Consider the following 20042-nt stretch of genomic DNA (forward strand, 5'->3'; position numbering starts at 1 on the left):
TGTACTGCAGCATCCTTGAGATTAAGGTGGATATTCCATTTGCCATTTAAATTAACTTTGTATCTGTCCAACAATTTATTTTTGGTCATGGAACCATAAATCCCTCTACTCATCGAAGGTTAAAAGGTTCAAAAATGTAAATGTAAACATCCACTTGCTAGCCATCTAGCTGACCACATATATAAGATATGGGCTCAATAATATGAAAATCTGGCCCTCCCCTATATTAATTTGCAGAAAGAAAATTAATCTGGAGCTCAATTTGGCACAATGGAAGATGTTGAATCTTCCTTTGTGCAAAGTTCAGCTCCAGCCTAATGTCGAATCTTCCATTTGGAACGTCTCCATCTGGTCAGAATATCTGACTGGTAACAAGGCCAGGGAAGCCTGAGAATATAGATCCTACCTTGTTTTCGAGATTTCCAAATGGATCTTTGAGCCTGAAATTACCTGTCTACACATAATATTTCTCGCCATTTTTTCAAGGCCTTATCACATAATGACCTGCATGAAGGGCATGGCTGGATCTTGAAAATCAAGACTGGATAGGCTCAATGCACCTAATACTGCATACTGCATTGGCGCAAAGCCTGGTCAAAGGGCGAGGCGTATGTTAAGATGATATTTATTTAACCATGCTGAGCCACTCAAAAGTACTATTTTATTTCTGTAGAATTATCGCAGAAGACAGCCACAGACAGCTGTTCGGCTCCAAGTCGAGTAACTTAGTTGTTATTGGAGAATGGATTATAGTTAATGGATATTTGAGCTGGAAATAATTACAAAAGAATGCTACCTTGCACACGATACATTATATTGCAATCTGGAGGAAATTCCAAACTGACACTTGGGTTCATCATGTCAAATGAAGCTCAGTTTAGTACTCAGCTTTGTGTAATCTGATTTGTACTGAGGAACATCACACTGTTTTCTCCCCAACTTTTTTCTGCATTTTTGTTTTGCAGGAACCACTAACTTATGGCACAGTACCATTCCAATATTGCTTGTAATCCATCAGTATTTTGTCCAAAGGATATGCTTTATGTAGAGAACACCTGGATTAGTGTGGATGGTATTCTTCTAGCTGGAGGGCTGTAGTGGTTTAGTGGTAGTTTCCTTACCTCTGAGCCAGGAGGCTTAAGTTCAAGTTCCCACCTGTTTCAGAGTGTGTAATAACAGTGCTAAAAAAGTTGATTGGAAAGTATCTGTTCCACTGGCTAATGGTTGACCCATCTTCGTACTTGTAGCCCATGATCCCCAAGGAAACAACTTATAGTCCCTCAATCATGATTTCGTTGAGTTCAATTAATTTAGCAGAAATTTTTGATTCACTCAAGGATTGTGGAATTTGCTGATCCTGCATTTATTGCCTATTCCTAGTTTCCCTTGAAAATGTGGTAGTGATCTGCCTTCTTAAATTCCTGGAGTCCATTTGGTGTAGGTACATTCACAAATTGTTAAGAAAAAAGTGACACAGCAACATTGAAAGAACATGATACATTTCCAAATCAGGATGATGAGTGGCTTAGAGGGGAATGTACAGAGGGTAGTGTTTCCATGTATTTGTTGCCCTTGTCCTTCCAAACTGTAGTGGTTGTGGGTTGGAAGGTGCTGCTGAGTAGCATTGGTGAATGTCTGCAGTGCATCTAGTAGATGATACACACTGCTGCTATAGAATGTCAATGGTTGAGGAAATGAAGGTTTGCAGATGTGGTGCTAATTAGGTGGGCTGCTTTGTCCTGTATTCTTTCAAACTTCATAAAGTGTTTTTAGCATAGCCTCATTGCAGATCTGCTTAATTGAGAATACCTAAGATGGCTTAGTAAGAGCCCAGCTACCATCCCTTCATCATGGGGCAGGCATCCCAAAACACCAAGAGCTCACTGAATTGCTTTGTACGCCTTGGATATTTAATTGGCAATCATAGAGTGGAGGTGTTACCCTACAATAAGGTACCTAAGGAATCCTTGGTAATAAGAAATGATGCACAGAGTGTATGTAACAATTTAGTTACCTTCAATAAGCAAATTTTGTGAGCTGGTGTACAATTCTTAATTGCACTTTTGGTCAAAAAAAATTGTACAAATGTCAAGAACATTGAGCTAATGGAAAGATAACAGTCATGTCTGGTATTTGATGACTTGATACATTCACTTACCAAATGTACGATTTTATATTTAATTAGAAAGAGAAAAGTAAGATCACTAGACATCTCAAAGTGTTAGAAAGCCGATGAAATATTTTTGAAAGGTAGTCCCTTTGTACTTCATGACAATCAATTAGTTGCACAGCATGCTCCCACAGACGAGAATGTATTAGTGTCTGGGTAATCTGTTTTTGTGAAGACTTTTTGCTTGATAAGTGTTGGCTAGGGTAAAACAAAAGTGGATTATAGAGTCACTATGAAAAAGTATCTTTTTAAAATCAAATTCCTTGGAGGGCAGGTTACTATGGTGCAAAAAAATTCTGTTCTCTTCTGTAATTATTTGCATTATTTTTGTTTTAGCTGTGCATAATCAATTACTAATTTTTACAAATGCACATTTGGCTTGAAGCTGTTGATAATATACTTAATTGCTCCAAATCAGAGCTTGTTGCCCGTTTGAACAGGTTTTCATGTGGGTGTAATTCTTTCACCGTTTGTACCCAAAGCCTCTCTCATAATGATCACTCAAGACTTAGACAAAACGTAGCAGACATTTGTCTGCAACTGAGGAATTTGTGACAAGTATCCACCTTGAGTGTACATTGTGCTGATTTCCTCGTCTGATTGCCTGCTGGCATTGTATTTTCTTGTACACAATGTGACTTCATTTCAAACAGAAATACAGTGCAAATCTGCTGGGAAAATTCAGATTTCTTTCGGCCCAATGCTGTGAAAAGGTTTTGATTGCAACAATGCCTACCAACACAATAGTATATAGGTCAGTGCTGGCTACCTAGGCAACAGTCACAATGCTTTAATTTTAATGCATTTATGTGCGCAGGTTGATTTGGAAGGCAAAGGTAGATGAGAAGGTTGCTTCCTTAGAGCAGAATGTTCCCCTCTCCCTGGCACTGAGAATAATGAAGAGTGTGATGAGTTAATCAGGCAAGAGTTCAAAAATCAGATTCATGCTGTTGAGTTAAACTGTCAGAATTAAGTCCTCCTTCCTTCAATGGAAAAACCACTTTCTCATCATCAGATGGCAAGAAGTCTATTTCCATGCATTTGCATCTCAATCGTTATCCTACACATTGGAATTAACTTCCCGTTCCAATAAATCTCTGCCCGTGTGAGATACTAGGCATTTCGGAATCTCAACCCCAAGCTCATGGCTGTTGAAACAATTGCTGAAAGAATTGTGGATGCTGGAAATTAGAAACAAAAGCAGAAATTGCTTGAAAAATTCAGCAGCATCTGTGGAGATAAATCAGAGTTCATGTTTCGGGTCCAGTGAGCTTTCTCAAAACTGCCTTACGAGGTGAGTCCTCTGCCGCCAATCCAGGCGGCAGCACAATGGTTAGCACTGCTGCCTCACAGTCCTAGGGACCCAGGTTCAATTCCAGCCTTGGGCCTGCAATAGGGTCAGGGTTAGGGTTAACCTTTGTGCAGTTTGTACATGCTCCATGTGTCTACGCAGGTTTCCTCCCACAGTCTAAAGATGTGCAGGTTAGGTGGATTGGCTGTGCTAAATTGCCCATAGTTTTCAGGGAAGTGTAGGTTATGTTGGTTAACTATGGGTAATGCAGGGCTACAGGTACTGTTTAGGGGTATGGGTATGGGTCTGGGTCTGTGTGGGATGCACTTCGGGGGGCGTGGTATCAGTGTGAACTTGATGGGCCAAATGGCCTGCTCCACACTGTAGGAGTTCTATGAGTATGCAGTTTGCACGGCCAGACTCCTTACCTTCACTTACACTGGAACTACATCAGGGGCTTCCGTGTTGACTGAGGCACAGTGTCTCCACAGATCATTACCACAGCACACTGGGTGACAGCTGTGCACTGGTGGCCATTCAGTGGACAAGGCCAAGCAGCATCCATTCTTTCCCAGTTGGCCATTGATAACAGAAGGATAGCCTGGAGCATGTGGCTGTAGGCAACAGTAAAGGGGGACTGAGAGGGTGACTGAAGGCACCTGGCCAGGTGCTATGACTGTGTCAGAGGTGGTGCCTGTGCCAGCAGACCAGGCAGCTGGTCCTATGCAGGTTTGGAGATCTGTGCTGGCTCCATCCAAGGTTTGAGTTATGGTCAATCATGGCAGTCGAAATTAGTCTGGGCCTTGCTGGTTGCTCAGTCAGGGTCCTATTCCTGTGGCTGTTTGGGCTTCCATATCCCTGTCCTGGTCTTGTTTACAGTATTTATATGACTGCTCCAGTTATAGTTCTTGGAGACAATAAGCACCGCAGGAAGCCGGAGTCTGTAGGTGTGAGGCTGGAAAAGCACAACATGTCAGACAGCATCAGAAGAGCAGGAAAGTCAAAGGAAACCCTTTGTCAGGACTGGGGAGGGGAAGGGGAGCCCAGAAATAAATGGAGGGATGAGCTGGGCCTGGGGAAGGATAGGAGAGATGATGATAGGTAGGTGCAGGTCGTGGATTATTATGATTGGTATGTGGGAAGGGTGGAGCAGATACGCAAGTAGGAAGATGGACTGGTTAGGTCAGGTCAGAAGGGGGAGTCCTGGACGTGGGATTGGAGGGATTTTGAAGCTGGTGAAGTCAATTTTAAGGCCATTGGGCTATGAGCTTCCAAGGCAAAAAAATCAAGTGCTATTTCTGCAGTTTACTCTGACAGTGGAGGAGGCCAAGGAATGGGAGGGGGAATTAAAATGAATGGTAACTGGAACGTCAAGTTGGTTGATGCATTGTTGCTGTTAGGGTGAGGGCGTTTGAGGGCACAAGTGCAGGAAATGGAGGAGATGCGGTTTAGAACATAGAATATAGAACATAGAAAAGTACAGCACAGTACAGGCCCTTCGGCCCACGATATTGTGCCGTGGAATAATCCTTATCCAAAAATAACCTAACCTATAATCCCCTCAATTCACTGCTGTCCATGTGCATGTCCAGCAGTCGCTTAAATGTCACTAATGACTCTGCTTCCACAACTACCACTGGCAAAGTATTCCATGCGCTCACAACTCTCTGGGTGAAGAACCTCCCTCTGATGTCTCCTCTATACCTTCCTCCTAACACCTTAAAACTGTGACCCCTCGTGGCAGTCAATCCTGCCCTGGGGAAAAGTCTCTGGCTATCGACTCCATTAATGCCTCTCATTACCTTGTACACCTCCATCAGGTCACCTCTCTTCCTCCTTCCCTCCAGAGATAAAGTCCAAGCTCAGTCAACCTCTCCTCGTAAGACAAGCCCTCCAGTCCAGGCAGCATCCTGGTAAACCTCCTTTGCACCCTCTCCAAAGCCTCGACATCTTTCCTACAATAGGGCGATCAGAACTGGACACAATATTCCAAGTGTGGTCTCACCAGGATTTTGTAGAGCTGCAGCACAACCTCGCGGCTCTTAAACTCGATCCCCCTGTTAATGAAAGCCAAAACACCATACGCTTTCTTAACAACCTTATCCACTTGGGTGGCAACTTTGAGGGAGCTATGCACTTGAACACCAAGATCTCACTGTTCCTCCACACTGCCTAGAATCCTGCCTTTAATCCTATATTCAGCATTTAGGTTCAACCTTCCAAAATGCATCACTTCGCATTTATCCAGGTTGAACTCCATCTGCCATTTCTCAGCCCAGCTCTGCATTCTGTCAATGTCTCGCTGAAGCCTCAATAGCCCTCGATACTATCAACGGCACCTCCAACCTTTGTGTCATCAGCAAACATACTAACCCACCCCTCAACCTCCTCATCCAAGTCATTTATAAAAACTACAAAGAGCAGAGGCCCGAGAACAGAGCCCTGTGGGACACCACTCAGCACTGACCTCCAGGCAGAATATTTACCGTCTACACCCACTCTCTGCCTCCTGTCAGCCAACCAATTCTGAATTCAGACAGCCAAATCACTCTGTATCCCATACCTCCTGACTTTATGAATGAGCCTGCCGTGGGGAACCTTATCAAATGCCTTGCTGAAGTCCATGTACACCACATCCACTGCTCAACCCTTGTCAACTTGTCTCGTGACTTCCTCAAAGAACTCAATAAGATTTGTAAGGCATGACCTGCCCCTCACAAAGCCATGCTGACTCCCTTTAATCACATTAAGGGCATCCTTAATTAAAGAAGAGTGGAAATTACTGTCCCAAATGTAGCTGGATATCTCCAGGACATTCTCCTCAAAAGGTGCAACACCTGCCCCTACCCCTCCTCTCTCACCTCCATCCAAGGCCCAAAACAATCCTTCCAGATCCGCTGAGATTCACCTGCGCTTCATCCAACCTTATATATTGCATCCGTTGCTCCCAATGTGGCCTCCTCTAAATCAGAGAGACCAAATGCAGATTCAGAGACCAGGTTGCAGAGCATCAAACAACTTTACCTTCCAGTTGCCATCTATTTTAATTCCCCCTCCCACTCCCCGATGACATGACGATCCTTGGCCTCTTCACTGTCAGAGTGAGGCCAAACGTAAACTGGAGGAACCACACCTTGTTAACACCTAGGTATTTCGCCTTGGAAGCTTACAGCCCAATGGCCTAAACATTGACTTCACCAGCTTCAAAATCCCTCCAAACCCTGTCTTATCCAATGTCCAGCCCTCTCCCTTCTGACCTGACCTAACCAGTCCACCTTTCTATATACATATCCAGTCACCCTTCCCTCAGACCAATCACAATAACCTCCTACCTGCATCCACCGATCACCGTCTATCCTACTCTTCCCCCAGACCCACCCCTCTTCCTCTATTTATTTCTGGGCTCCCCTCCCCTCCCTAGTCCTGATGATGGGCTTCAGCCCAAAATGTTGACTTTCCTGCTCCTCTGATGCTGTCTGATCTGCTGTGCTTTTCCAGTCTCATACCTATAGACTCCAGTTATAGTTCTACTCAATAATACATAGGTTTTTGATAATAGGGGATTCAGCAATTGTAGTGTATGCCATTGATGGTTAGGTTTTCTTTTGTCCCTTGACATTTATCAGCTAAGTTTGAATATTGTCTAGGTCCTGCTGCATGCTGGTTGGACCAAAGGGTCTGTTTCCATGCTGTATAACTATATGACTGCTCATTATCTGAAAAAGTTTGAATGGAACTGGAAAGTGCACAACCACCAGAGAACATCCATACTTGATGACCTTAGTTTGGACTGTGGATCTTTAACAAAACAGCTGAAGGTGTTTGATCCTAGGATACTACTCTGAAGAAATCCTACACCAATTTCTATTGCTGACTGAATTGGACCTGACAACCCCAGCTGTCTTTCTTTGTACTATCTGTGATTCTAGCTAGTGCAGAGTTTTCCTCCTGGTTCCCATGGATTTCAATTTTCCTAATGTTACTGATTCTACGTTCAGTTAAATGCTGCCTTGATGTCAAGAACAGTCACTCTCACCTCACCAATAGTATTTAACTCTTTTGACCTCATTTGGAGCAATGTTATAATGAAGTTTGACACTGAGTGATCCTGGGAGAACCCAAAATGAACATCAATGAGCAGGCTACTCGTGAGTTTCTGTTGCTTGATATCATTATTGATGACATCTTCCATTATTTTGCTGATGATTGAAAGTGGACTGATGGAGTGGTAATTGGACAGATTGGACTTCTGCTTTTTGTGACGTGATTGGTTTCATTAACTTTATGTGTTGAGAGCCACCAGTGCAAATACGTAATCTATCAATTCAAGATACATGTACTGAGGCTCCAAAGCACTGCTTTTCTGTCACTAACTTCACTTCATTTGATGCAAAAGAAAAAAAATGGCCTATGGCCAGATTTTAAAAGGGTACATCAGAACCTTTCCCCTTGCAAAGTGCAAACATTATTGTCTCTCAATCATTGTAGTATCAATCAGTTTAATTTAACATTAGGTGTAAAAATGCATTTGTAGCAGTTCAAGTGGCATTTTTGCGAATGTACCAGGTACTGACCCATTACCTGAAACTATCAGTTCAATTTTAGCTAATCTTTTTAGCATGAAATTAGTATGCATTCATATTTCAGTTAGCCTTTTATAATTAATTCATCGTCTTTAGAAACAAAAATCTGTTCTGCAAAATTTATTAAGGTTGAGGTTCTACAAATACAAAGAAAACAAGTCTGTAGTCAAAATGCAAAAGGAGACTCAGGAGTAATCACAATAATAATTAATAAACTGAACATTAGAGTAGAGATTCATGTGATTGGCCTGTAATTTATTTGGAACATCAAATAAAATCATTGTTTCAGTGCCGTGATATATATTTCCTGATGGCATTGGAAATGTGCAATTATAGCTAATCTGTCACCACCTTCTTTATTCTGACTTTGTGGAAGTGTAATCCATGCTGGTAAAATGCAAATTGGCTAGAGATCAGATAGGAAAGGATGCATTGTAGTGGTGCAGCTGGGACTAGACAGCTTGTTATAATCAGCTGCAGAGCAAGCTCGTGGTTTCAGGAGTGCCTTTGTGGCTGTGAAATAACTATAGGTTTTTTTGATTTCATAGATGTTGCTAAATCTTATGCATAAACTCCTTGGATGAAATTGTTGAATGTTACATTACCGAAGGAAGGGTTCTAGTCCATCGTGTCTGCACTGACTCCTAAAAAAAAGCTACCCAGCTAGTTCCGCAGTCCAGCCTATCTCTTTAGCCTTCACTTTCAAAAATATATCCAGCTGTCTTTTGAAGCCACCTATGGGATCCTCCTCCAACACTCTTCCAGGCAGCATTTTATAAATCCTAACAACTCTCTGAGTAAAGATGTTTGTCTTCATCTCACTCCTGGCTCTCTTGCTAGCAATCTTGAAATTATGACAGAGTTAGTAGGAACTGCAGATGCTGTAGAATCTGAAATAATAAGGTGTAGAGCTGGATGAACACAGCAGGCCAAGCAGCATTAGAGGGGCAGGAAAGCTGATGTTTCGGGCCGGAACCCTTTTTCAGAAATGGGGCCATTTCTGAAGAAGGCTCTAGGCCTGAAGTATCAGCTTTCCTGCTCCTCTGATGCTGCTTGGCTTGCTGTGCTCATCCAGCTGTACACATTGAAATTGTGACACCTGGTTACTGACATAATCTAATGTAGAATACTTTACCACGGAACACATCATTATTAGGTAGCTATACTTTATGATTAAATTCCAATTGGCACTCCGAGTACCATGTCAAGGAGTGAATATCAAAGGAACAAATGTGCAGATGCACACTATGAATGATTAGACTTCCATGCTGAATTTTCACATCAGGAATTACTGCCTACAACTTGCTGTACTTGAAAACTGATGGGATGAACAGTTTCGGCAGAGACCCCTGTGGCTTCCCACTACATGTTGCCGATGCTCTCTAGAACACAGTCATAGCACACAATCACAGAATCAGATTTCGTGGGCCAAATTTTCAATGTGGGTTTCAGCATCCACCACCCACAGGAATTCTAGGCCCTGATGTCATGCCGCAACAGCATCACTCTTGCAAAAAATAGTACGTTTAAATTTAAACGGTGTAATTGGCATGGAGGCAAGCTTGGTGCCAAATGTGAGAATCTGAGTGCCTCTCAGAGGCAGGAACTGTGCCTGAAGCCAGTGGCTAAGCCAGACCATAGTCATATCGAGACCTGTGGCCACCTTGTCAAGGAAAGCTCATAATTCGTCAGAGAGTCAGGCAGAGGCAATGAAACTGGTTGGTTCCATGCTTGTCCTGGTAGAGGTCAGTCTCACACTAGTTAAGGGGGAGAAATTGGGACTATTTTAGGGGTGCAATTTGAAGGAATTAAACTTAGGGATGTTTGTGCAGGCTCTCAGTATTGTGTTATTGTACACTTGAGTGCAAGGGACCCATTGTGGGTCCAAAGTAGCTTTTCTTGTAATTCTTCATCCAGTTCTCAACCCTACACCACCCAAAAAAGCACGCATTTTCCTTTAGAAATGCTACTTAAATTACTGGTTTGGACCCCAAAGGCCAAATGGCCTGCTTCCACACTGTCAGAATTCTATGATTCTACTAGGAAAGAATAAAGCTCTTATTCAATCAACAAGTCCCTTCTTTCATAATGTTTGTCTTGCAGCAGTATTTTTCAAACATTATTGTAAATAACACAATAATTCCAGTTTCAGAAAAACTCTGTTTCCTGATCCACTGCAGTAAAAAACTTTCTGTACTGTGGTATTTTGTTCCGCAGCAACTGGGAGCTATACTTTGCACAAGGTGTGACAGCATTTATTTCTTTTTGTTGAGATGAGAATATGTCCTTTCAGAAATTAAGATTGAGAACTACTTTGGGTCCCTGGTGTACCTAGATTTGAATTGTCATGAATAGTTGCAGAGAATAATCAAGAAAGCTAATGGAATGCTGGCCTACATATCTGGTGGACTGGAGTTTAAGGATGCCGAAGTGATGCTGCATTTATAAAAAAAACCCGCATTAGACCTCACTTCGAGTTCTGTGAGCAGATCTGGGCACCACATCTTAGGAAGGATACGTTGGCCTTGAAGGGAACAATGTAGGTTTACAAGAATGATACCTGGATTTCAGGGGTTACTTTATGAGGAGAGATTATACCAACTAAGCCTGTTTTCTCCAGAATTTAAAAGCTATGGGAATAATTGGACAAAAGTCTTCAAGACATTAACAAGAAAAGACAGGGTAAATAAAGATTTCCACTGGTCAGTGATTTTAGAAGTAGAGAGCATAATTTGACAATTAAGGCAAGACCATTCAGGAGAGAAGAAGCACTTCTATACACAAGTGGTGGTAGATGTTTGGAACTCTCTTCCAGAAACAGCAATGGATGCTGGATTGGATGATAACTTTAAATCTGAGATGGATAAATTTTTATTCACCAAAGTTATGAAGAGATATAGTTCACTGGTGGATATATGGATGAACAGATCAGCTATGATCTCACTGAATGATGGAGCATGTTGAAGGACTGAATGGCCTACTCCTTTCCTAGAGCAAATAGCTTAAAGAAAAGCCACAAATTTTCGTGGACTTTGTGACAAAATTGAGAGTTTTGCACAATATGCATTACTTGCATTTTCTTGTATTCAACAGTGGCAGAAATAAGGTGTTAGAGTAGATTTGTAGCTCCGGTTGTGGACTTTCTGGTTGTTTGGCTCGCCGAGCTGGTTCGTTGTTCTGCAGACATTTCATTACTCTTCTGGGTAACATCATCAGTGCAGCCTCCAATGCAGTGCCATTCTGTTTTCCTGCCTGTTATTTAAAAGCTGGATTCCACTGAGCTGGATTACCTCCCTTCTGGTTTTCTTTCACAGTGGAGTGTATATGGGGTTGAGTTCTATGTGTTTGTTGATGGCTTTCCTCATGGAGTACCAGGCTTCCAGGAATTCCTGTGCTTGTCTCTGCCTTGCTTGTCCCAGGATCTTGGCAAGCTGCACACACTGACCAAGTACTGAATTTCAACAGCAACCACCTGAACATACAACACACTGCAGCAGCACAGAACTGCGCTAAGAAGAAGAAGAGTATCTTCCAGGTATTCAAAGACAATGGATACCCGAATAACTGGGTCAGAAGATGCCTATTACAGGAATGACACCAGGAACATACTACACGCCCCATGCTACCTTACATCAGGAACACATCTGAACTGACCACAAGATTCCTATGACCATTGGGCATCAGAGCAGCACATAAACCCACATCAATCTTACGATAACTGCTCACCCGAACCAAAGACCCACTACCCACTATGGCCAGGACCAGAATTTCCTGCAGAAACTGTGACAAACACTATATTGGACAAACAGGAAGGAAATTAGCAACAAAGGCACCCAAACATCAGAGATAATGGGAACTGCAGATGCTGGAGAATCCAAGATAACAAAATGTGAAGCTGGATGAACATAGCAGGCCAAGCAGCACCTCAGGAGCTTTTGTGCTCCTGAGATGCTACTTGGCCTGCTGTGTTCATGCAGCTTCACACTTTGGCACCCGAACATCAATTGGCTACAAAAAGACATGACCAATACTCACTTATCTCAATCCACATGGATAAGGAGAACCACCAATTCGACTGGGACAACACTAAGATCCTGGGACAAGCAAAGCCGAAACAAGCACAGGAATTCCTAAAAAGCCTGGTATTCCATGAAGAAAACCATCAACAAACAGATAGAGCTCGACCCCATATACACTCCACCATGAAGGAAAACCAGAAGTGAGGTAATCCAGCTCAACAGACTCCAGAGTTTAAATACCAGGCAGGAAAACACACCGGTGCTTCATCGGAGGCTGCACTGATGATGTTGCCCAGCAGGAGAATGAGAGATCTGTGAAACGATGAACTAGCTGGGCGAGCCAAACAACTGCAATAGCAGAAACATTCACAGGTGCTGGGACCTTGCTGGATTCCCAGTGTCAGTGACATATTTAAAGCTCAGCTGTGCTCCAAGTCACTCACTGTCAGCCACAGGTAGCACATCACAGTGGACGTAATTGGGGGGAAATGAAAAGGAGCAGCTTCTGAAGGCATATTGGTGACATACGTGACACTGTATTGGAAACAGAAGTTCATGTTTATAAATGTATTGCCATTCTACATTATCCCTGCCTGACTGACTATCATTGTCGTTGTTAACTGCAATGGCAAGAATCAAGCTACACAGGTTACCTATCCTTAAAGCTATAGCATGTGCCCCACTCTATCACACTGAAGGCAGTGTTCCTTCTGCTCAATGTCCACATCTGCTTCTTTTTTTTACATTATATAAGAACATAAGAGGTAGGAGCAGGAGCAGGCAATTCAGCGCAAAAGCCAGCTCAGTCATTTAATGCAATCATGGCCGTTCTCACTGTGACCTGAACTAGATGGTGTCAGTTTGTGGCAGCAATTTGCCATGATCATGTGGGGGAAGTGGCAATGAGGATGAGAGATACTGAACCTGCTGCATATTGTCCACATCATGACAATCAGCTGTAATCTCCTCACATGGAGGTTGTTTGACAGCTGCTGGAGTTTGCTGCTGGTCTTGAGGTTGCTGGTACATCCATTACTCCTGTGTTTCTCTGCAGCCTCATCACACTGTAACAGAGCGATAGCTGTGGTTGAATCCATTGGCCATTTTTCCATTGAATATGTGTGGGGAATATCAGAAACAGAATAGGGCTTTAGTAATATGAACAATCAGCATTCCCATCACACACAATGATGGATTAGTGTAATTCTTCTTCCAACGGGTCATGGAATGCCTCCACGTGGACCTTTGACACAGGCACCTCATTCTGAAGCTTAAGCAATGTTGCGTTAAAAACTGTAGGAGGTTGGAACTATGGTGTAGGATTAATGAGAGCATGTTCCCATCCCCCACTCCACTCCACGTCACATCAACCAAAAAAGGCAGAATTTCATGCAAGAGTATGTTGGCAAATATAGACTGATCAAGATGAGAGGAAATCAGCTGCATGTCCTTGAATAGCCTATGGGACCTTGTATTGTTTTTGGGAATTGTGGTTCACAAAATGACACTTTTTGAAGGTCACTTGTGATTGCTTATACCTCACAGAAGTGCCAATGATTGATTTGTAATGATCTATGACATGATCAAGATTGTTTGTATCTCGGATGAGTGTCCAATGTGGTTTTTCACTGCATGTATTTCATGTGCTGGATTCTATGATCAGTGGTGTTCACAACCTGCACAGTGTAAATGCCAATTAATGTGATTATCCCATGAAAGGGATGGCTTGCTGTTACACCCTGTGTCCTCAAGCAGTAACCATCAGTCTACATCACTCCATCCACTCTAAGCATGGTGGCAGCCATTTTCCATTCCATGTACATTTGTGACTTGGATGGGAATGGAAGCCAAAGCAGGTGTCACTGCACAGAGTGAGTTGTAGGCTGAGCCTGGTAATCTTGGTGATGCACTCCACCCCACTTCTAAACTCTTCTTGTTCCTTTCTTTCTTGTGTTACTTTTTGACCCCATCGTTTCTGAGCTTCCATACCTTCCTACACAACTCTTCCATTGATGTTCTACTTTCCCACCATGCTCCCTGATCCCTGGGTGCACAGTTAAGCCATGCCAAACACTGGTGCATTGTCCTCCTGCCAAAACCAGAGCGATAGTGACTGTCAATGACTCACTCTGTCGCAGTAACCCATGTCCTCCAATGTGCTATTGATAAGTCTTATATTCTGACAAACAATTTTGGTTGCCCAGATTGTCCTGCTCAATGCAGCACCATCATAGAGAATGTGAGGAGACATTAAAAGTCATTGTCCATTTTAGTAATGAAACCGTCTTTATACACTGCAGATCTCAGGCAGTGAGAGTTAGGAGCCAATCTATGGAAGTAATTGAAATGCCGTGAACATTTGCAGAAAATAACCAGAAAGACTAATGAATACATCTGGAGGAGTAGAATACAAAGGTATGCTAAAACATGCAAAGCCTGAGTAAGGTCCTCACTGGGATATTGTGAATGGTTTGGAGGACTATATGTAACAAATAATATATTAGCCTTGCAAGGAGTGTAACGCAGATTTACTGGAAATACATCTTATTCCAAGGATTAAATTATGAGCAGAGATCACACAAGGCATTGGTGAGGCCACACCTGGAATTCTGTGTCCAGTTTTGGTATCCCTACCTGAGGAAGGATAGTCTTGTTATAGAAGGGGTGCAGCGAACGTTTACTAGACTGACTCCTGGGATGACAGGACTGATGCATGAGGAGTGATTGAACTGAATAGGATTGTATTCACTGGAGTTTAGAAGAGTGAGTGGTGGAAGGGGGGTGATCTCATAAAACCTATAAAATTCTAACAGGACTAGACAGGTTAGATGCAGGAAGGATGTTCCTCATGGTGGGGTTATCCAGACCGAGGGTCATAGTTTAAGGATAAGGGGTAAACTTTTTAAGGCTGAGATAGGGAGAAATTTCTCCACCCGGAGAGTGGTGAACCTGTGGAATTCACCAGCACAAGAAGTGTTGAGGTCAAAACATTAGGTGTTTTCATGAGAAGGCAATTATAAAGGGTTAAAGGGATGTGGGAGGGAGGGCGAGTTTAGGCTATTGAGCTCAATGATCAGCCATGATCATATAGAATGGCAGAGCAGGCTCAAGGGGTCAAATAGCCTACTCCTGCCCCTATCCTCTATGTTTCTGTTACACAAACAAAGGCTGCATTTTCTGGAAGTTAGATGGTAAAGAGGTGATTTGATCAAAGTTTTCAAAATTTTAAGGGCAACAAATTGAGTAGATAGATTATTTTCAGTGTTTGACAGTGTAGGACTGGGACTATAACTTTCAAACATGGAATTAGGTTACATTTCTATATGCAAAAGGAGATAAAGATTTGGAACCCTCTTCTTCAATGATAAATGATGTCTGATCAATTATTAGCATTAAAGGCAAGATTGATCATTGTTGATAAACCATCTATATTACGTAATACGGGTAAACTGTGTTTTCAATTATTTATTGAACGAAGAATTCATTTGTCCTTCCAGGTGGACATAAAATTTTTTTTGAAGAGCACAGGAATTATCCACAATGGCCTGGTCAATATTTACCCCTCAATTCAGGGCCAGGGACAAAAATCATGAGCACTAGTGCTGCTCCTGTCATCCAATCCAAGTGCAGTGGGCCCCATAGACCCCTTAGCCCTAGCCATTGAGGCTTGATGTATCCGATGGCCAGGGCCCTGCAAAATCAACATTGTGAAAACAGCTTACCTGGTCAGTATAGCAGTATTCTTCTTTGTTGAAACTTGCTGATGGATATTGGATGCTGCATTTCTTACAACACTACTTCAACATGACTTCAGAGGCTGTGACATGCTTCGGGATGTCTGGAATTATTATCTATGACGTTACATTGATAACAGAATATTATGAAGCACTTCAACGTAACATTTGTGTGAGAACATTTTTGCTGAGGGGAATATCTTATTTAGCACATCCTATTGTACAAATCTCATATTAAGATTGGAGAGAGGCAGATTTAAGTCTAAATGTAGAGTTTAAAAAAAGGTTGCAATTATTTCTAAGCTTCTCTTTCTTTTGCAGCTCATTGGATTTGTCTATGGATGTTATGTTATCAGCGTCTTTACAGAGGAAGAAGACAGCTGTAAGTAGTGGTGTGTGAAACTGTTAACTGCTTAATTAGAGCGAGACAGGTTATGTGTGAAGTGGGCCAGCTGTAACAGCTTTCAGTGAGAAAGTGAAGTAGGCTTTCCTCTTGCAAACCCATGTGAATTATAGGTTTCAGCTTCACTGACTTCTGGCATTAAAGGAGAAGAGTTAGCAATCACAGTGCCATAGCAGCTGCAACAAATATATTACTGGTTTATTTGTGTGCAAAACATATGACTTGAATGTAACCAAAAAAAGCTGGAGGGACAAGATTATTCTCTTGATCAACTTAATTCACCAAAGCCGTGTTAAGTTTTAAAAATTGGCAAGAATTAAAACATTGAATTATTGAAACTGATTAAGGGAGATTTTTTATTATTAAAGTCTTTAGCTTCTGCAATTTTCAATGCTTATTTTAGCAGTTCACACTGAATCTGCGCTTAAGCACTGTCTTTTCTTGTACTTTTATGTGGAACGAGAAACAATGGATGCAAAATGTAATGTCATTGTTGCTCCACACATATAAGTCAGTTTTAGTGCTGTTTTACAACAACCACTGACAATGTACTTCTATTCAAAAATGTTTTTTATTTGGAGAAAACAGTGCTATCGTAAAGATAACAGGCAAATTTTAGATAGCAGCAAACAACTGGCTTGATCTAAAACTTCAAAAGCAGGAATATGAAGCTGAATGTTTTCTGTAGTTTGGTTCAACCACCTACATCCCACACTCTGGAACTCTTCATGATAAATTTTTTCATATTGTTTCATTCCTCCAACTGCCATTAAATACAATCATATTTCAACTGCACCCATGGCTATCTTCTTAATTTCTTGCTGACCAAGGTCTAACCCCAAATCATGAAGCAGCTTTGGATGTTTTGTTAAATTTAAAGTTCTATAACTTTAGAGTATAAATGGAAATGGTTGTTGAAATGAACGTGATTTTAGACTTCCCCATGATAATGATAGTGGTGATGAGATGGAAAGCGAGCTTCCTATCCATTCAACCCATTAGGAACAGCAGCTGTTTCTTAAATGAGAGCAGCAGTCCTCTTCATAATATTAAGACCGGGCTCTGGGTGAATGACTTTATTAGTACTAATATGTGAGGAAAAATAAAGCGTAGCATATATGCAGTCAGATTAGAGATGAAAAGTGAGTAAAAAGATTACATTGTAAACCTTTTATAAATGTTATGTCCATGCAGAGTAGATGGTGATACATTGCAGCTTATGTTCCATCTAATTTGTTTCACTTTTGCATGGGTATCTGAGGTCTATGAGTGGGAGCAACTTCAAAAGTGGAAGTCAGTGCTGCCAATGGTGTCTGTAGATCCTTGGAATGACTGCCTTTGGATGAATACTAGTTGCAGCCATTAAATTAGGTGATTCCAGTGGCATTAACCTAATACTTGAGTAGCTGAGTTTGAGCTTCTGGGTTTTACAGATTAACCAAAAGGAGTTGTGTGGTTTCCTATTCAACTGTGGCTTTTGCTTCCAGCATTTGGAGAAAGAGAGCTTTTCCATCCTTCACCTTTTTACCAGTGAGTGCTGGCATCCCTACAGCATTTCAGCTATAACCTTCACAACGCACTCTAGCCCAGTAGCATTATAACACCAGTTTAGCACTCTAACACTGTATTACAAGAATAGCACACTAGGACTAGAACAGCAGACTAGCACACCAGCACCAGAGCTGCAGATGGTCTTTGACACCTTTTCTCTTATATATTCTTGAAAGGCAAAGGCAGACATATCTCTCTGCTAGACTGTTCTCTGCTACCTGTCTTTATGTTCACAGTCTGAGGATATAACTCACAGAAAGTGGTTCATGCTTTTTTTTGCATTCTATTCCTGTTTTTAGAGTATTGCTCTGAAATCCCTTGACACCCTGCTAATGTGACATTCCAGGGGCTCTCATGGGGCTAAATATAATCCACAAGAGAATTTACCAGACTGTCACTGAATAACATTCTCAGCCATCTCTGGCTTATATATCCATTCTTAACAACCACATAACCTGCCTCACATAAAAGTTGTGTATGCCCATAAGTAACTCAGGCTATGATGCATTGTCAAGGCAGCAATCCTGTATCTAGAATAGACTATAATAAATTCATCCAGAATTGGACTTTACAAATCTAGAACTTGGCTTATAAATGGACATCTTCCTGAGAATTTTTTTACAAGAAAGTATCAAGGCCATTTGAAAGTGGCTACAAAGTTTACTGAATTTTAGCTAGTATATATTACATTTTATTTCAATAGCAATATACCTGCTTCTCTCAAATTGGGCGTAAATGGTTATCTTGAATGATTTTCTGCATACTTTCATTTCGCAGCCATTCATTTCTCACCTGAAAAGTGGGTAACCATCAGTTGGAATAATGGTGCTTCATTGATACCTAACTCACATCGAATGCTCTTTTTTCAAAAAATAATAGTAAGGTAGCCTATGCTTAGTAGTATTTTAAATAATTTGAACTACTTTAATCTGTCTAAAATAATTTTAAAAGCAGAGACTAAAAGTCCTCCATTAGAAAATTGGCATGGCTCATGACTATGTATTACAAATAGTTCAAAACATACATATATTCATGAATGTGTTCATGCAATTTATGTGTAGTAAAAATCTCTTGTTTCAATTTTTTTCATAAAATATGCTACCCTTTCATTTTTTTTCTTTGGTGAATCTACTGATTTCCATTGGAAATTAAAGTGCGTCATTGTATTACTCTAGGAGATAATCCAGCACCAGCCAGTTTCCACCCAACATAACACCAGGTATTTATGCAACATTTGAACAGATGTCCTTTCGAAATTCACTCCGAGGGTGGTTAGAGAACAGGAGAATGTTTCTTACCTTCACTTTTACTCAAATAATTTTTAATTTCTCACCTAAATTGATGACATCAGTTCGCAGCAGAGAGATGTTGCAATGGACTGACAGCTGCCTACCAATTTGTACTTCTCAGTTTGGACAAGAGGCCAAGTTATTGATTTTCAAAAAAGTAGCAAGAAACAAGTCATATTTGATGGTTTTAACTACAATGGCTGTGTAACAGATGCTTAAACATTGTTACATATCACCAAATGTATAGAGTAGTATTGGTGATTAATAATTGAATCTATGAACATAAATCAAACCCTGAGATTAATTTTCACCTTAAACTCTCTTTGTCTTTCTTTAATATGCATCATTGTTATTCATTAGGCTACTTTTAGGGTGCAATTTTCACCTGTCTGGAAGTGGAGAAAGATGTTGCAAAAAGGGGCTTTAATGGAATAATTGGCCCTGAAGCAATACTTGCCAACTCACAAATCAAGTGTTGTGCCAGGAAGTCTACTTCCTTACTCAGCAGCAATTAAGACCATTAAATAGTCAAATAATGTCTGAGTAAAGACCTCAACTCAGCATCTTCCCAATTACCTGTCTTGCCAACAAGTAGGAAAATTGGCATCCTTCATGGGCCATTAGAGTTATGCCCAGATTGGAAATGATCGACGTTGGGTCATTCAGAGGAACAGATAACGGGAAAATGGATTGGCTTCTGAAAGCTACTCTTTACCACTCCCACCCTCCAACTGCTGTCTTCCTATGAGAAGCTGGAGGAAATGGTCTGCCTTCTCATTAGAACATAGGACTGTACAGCACATGAATGGGGCCTTTGGCCCACAATGTTGTGCCAAACATGACAGCAGATGAAACTAATCCCTTCCGCTTGCCATTAGTCCATTTTCCTCCAATCCTTGCATATTCATATGCGTATCCAAAAACCCCTAAAATGCCCCTTTATATTTGCCTCCATCACCACCTGTGGCAATGCTTTCCAGACTCCTACCACTTGCTGTACAA

General features: G+C 41.5%; 1 protein-coding gene across 5 annotated transcripts in view; it reads left to right on the forward strand.

Annotated features, from left to right (window-relative positions):
* LOC125461628 (sodium/potassium-transporting ATPase subunit beta-1-interacting protein 3-like) overlaps positions 1 to 20042 on the forward strand; it is a 193583-nt gene that overhangs the window by 138903 nt on the left and 34638 nt on the right. For all 5 annotated transcript variants that reach the window (XM_048550569.2, XM_048550568.2, XM_048550565.2 and 2 more), the window contains one exon: positions 16119 to 16179. In XM_048550569.2, coding sequence (XP_048406526.1) covers positions 16119 to 16179 — 61 coding nt within the window. The remainder of the gene's footprint in view (positions 1 to 16118; positions 16180 to 20042) is intronic.

The sequence above is a fragment of the Stegostoma tigrinum genome, chromosome 19, assembly GCF_030684315.1.
Source record: "Stegostoma tigrinum isolate sSteTig4 chromosome 19, sSteTig4.hap1, whole genome shotgun sequence".
Lineage (NCBI taxonomy): Eukaryota > Metazoa > Chordata > Chondrichthyes > Orectolobiformes > Stegostomatidae > Stegostoma > Stegostoma tigrinum.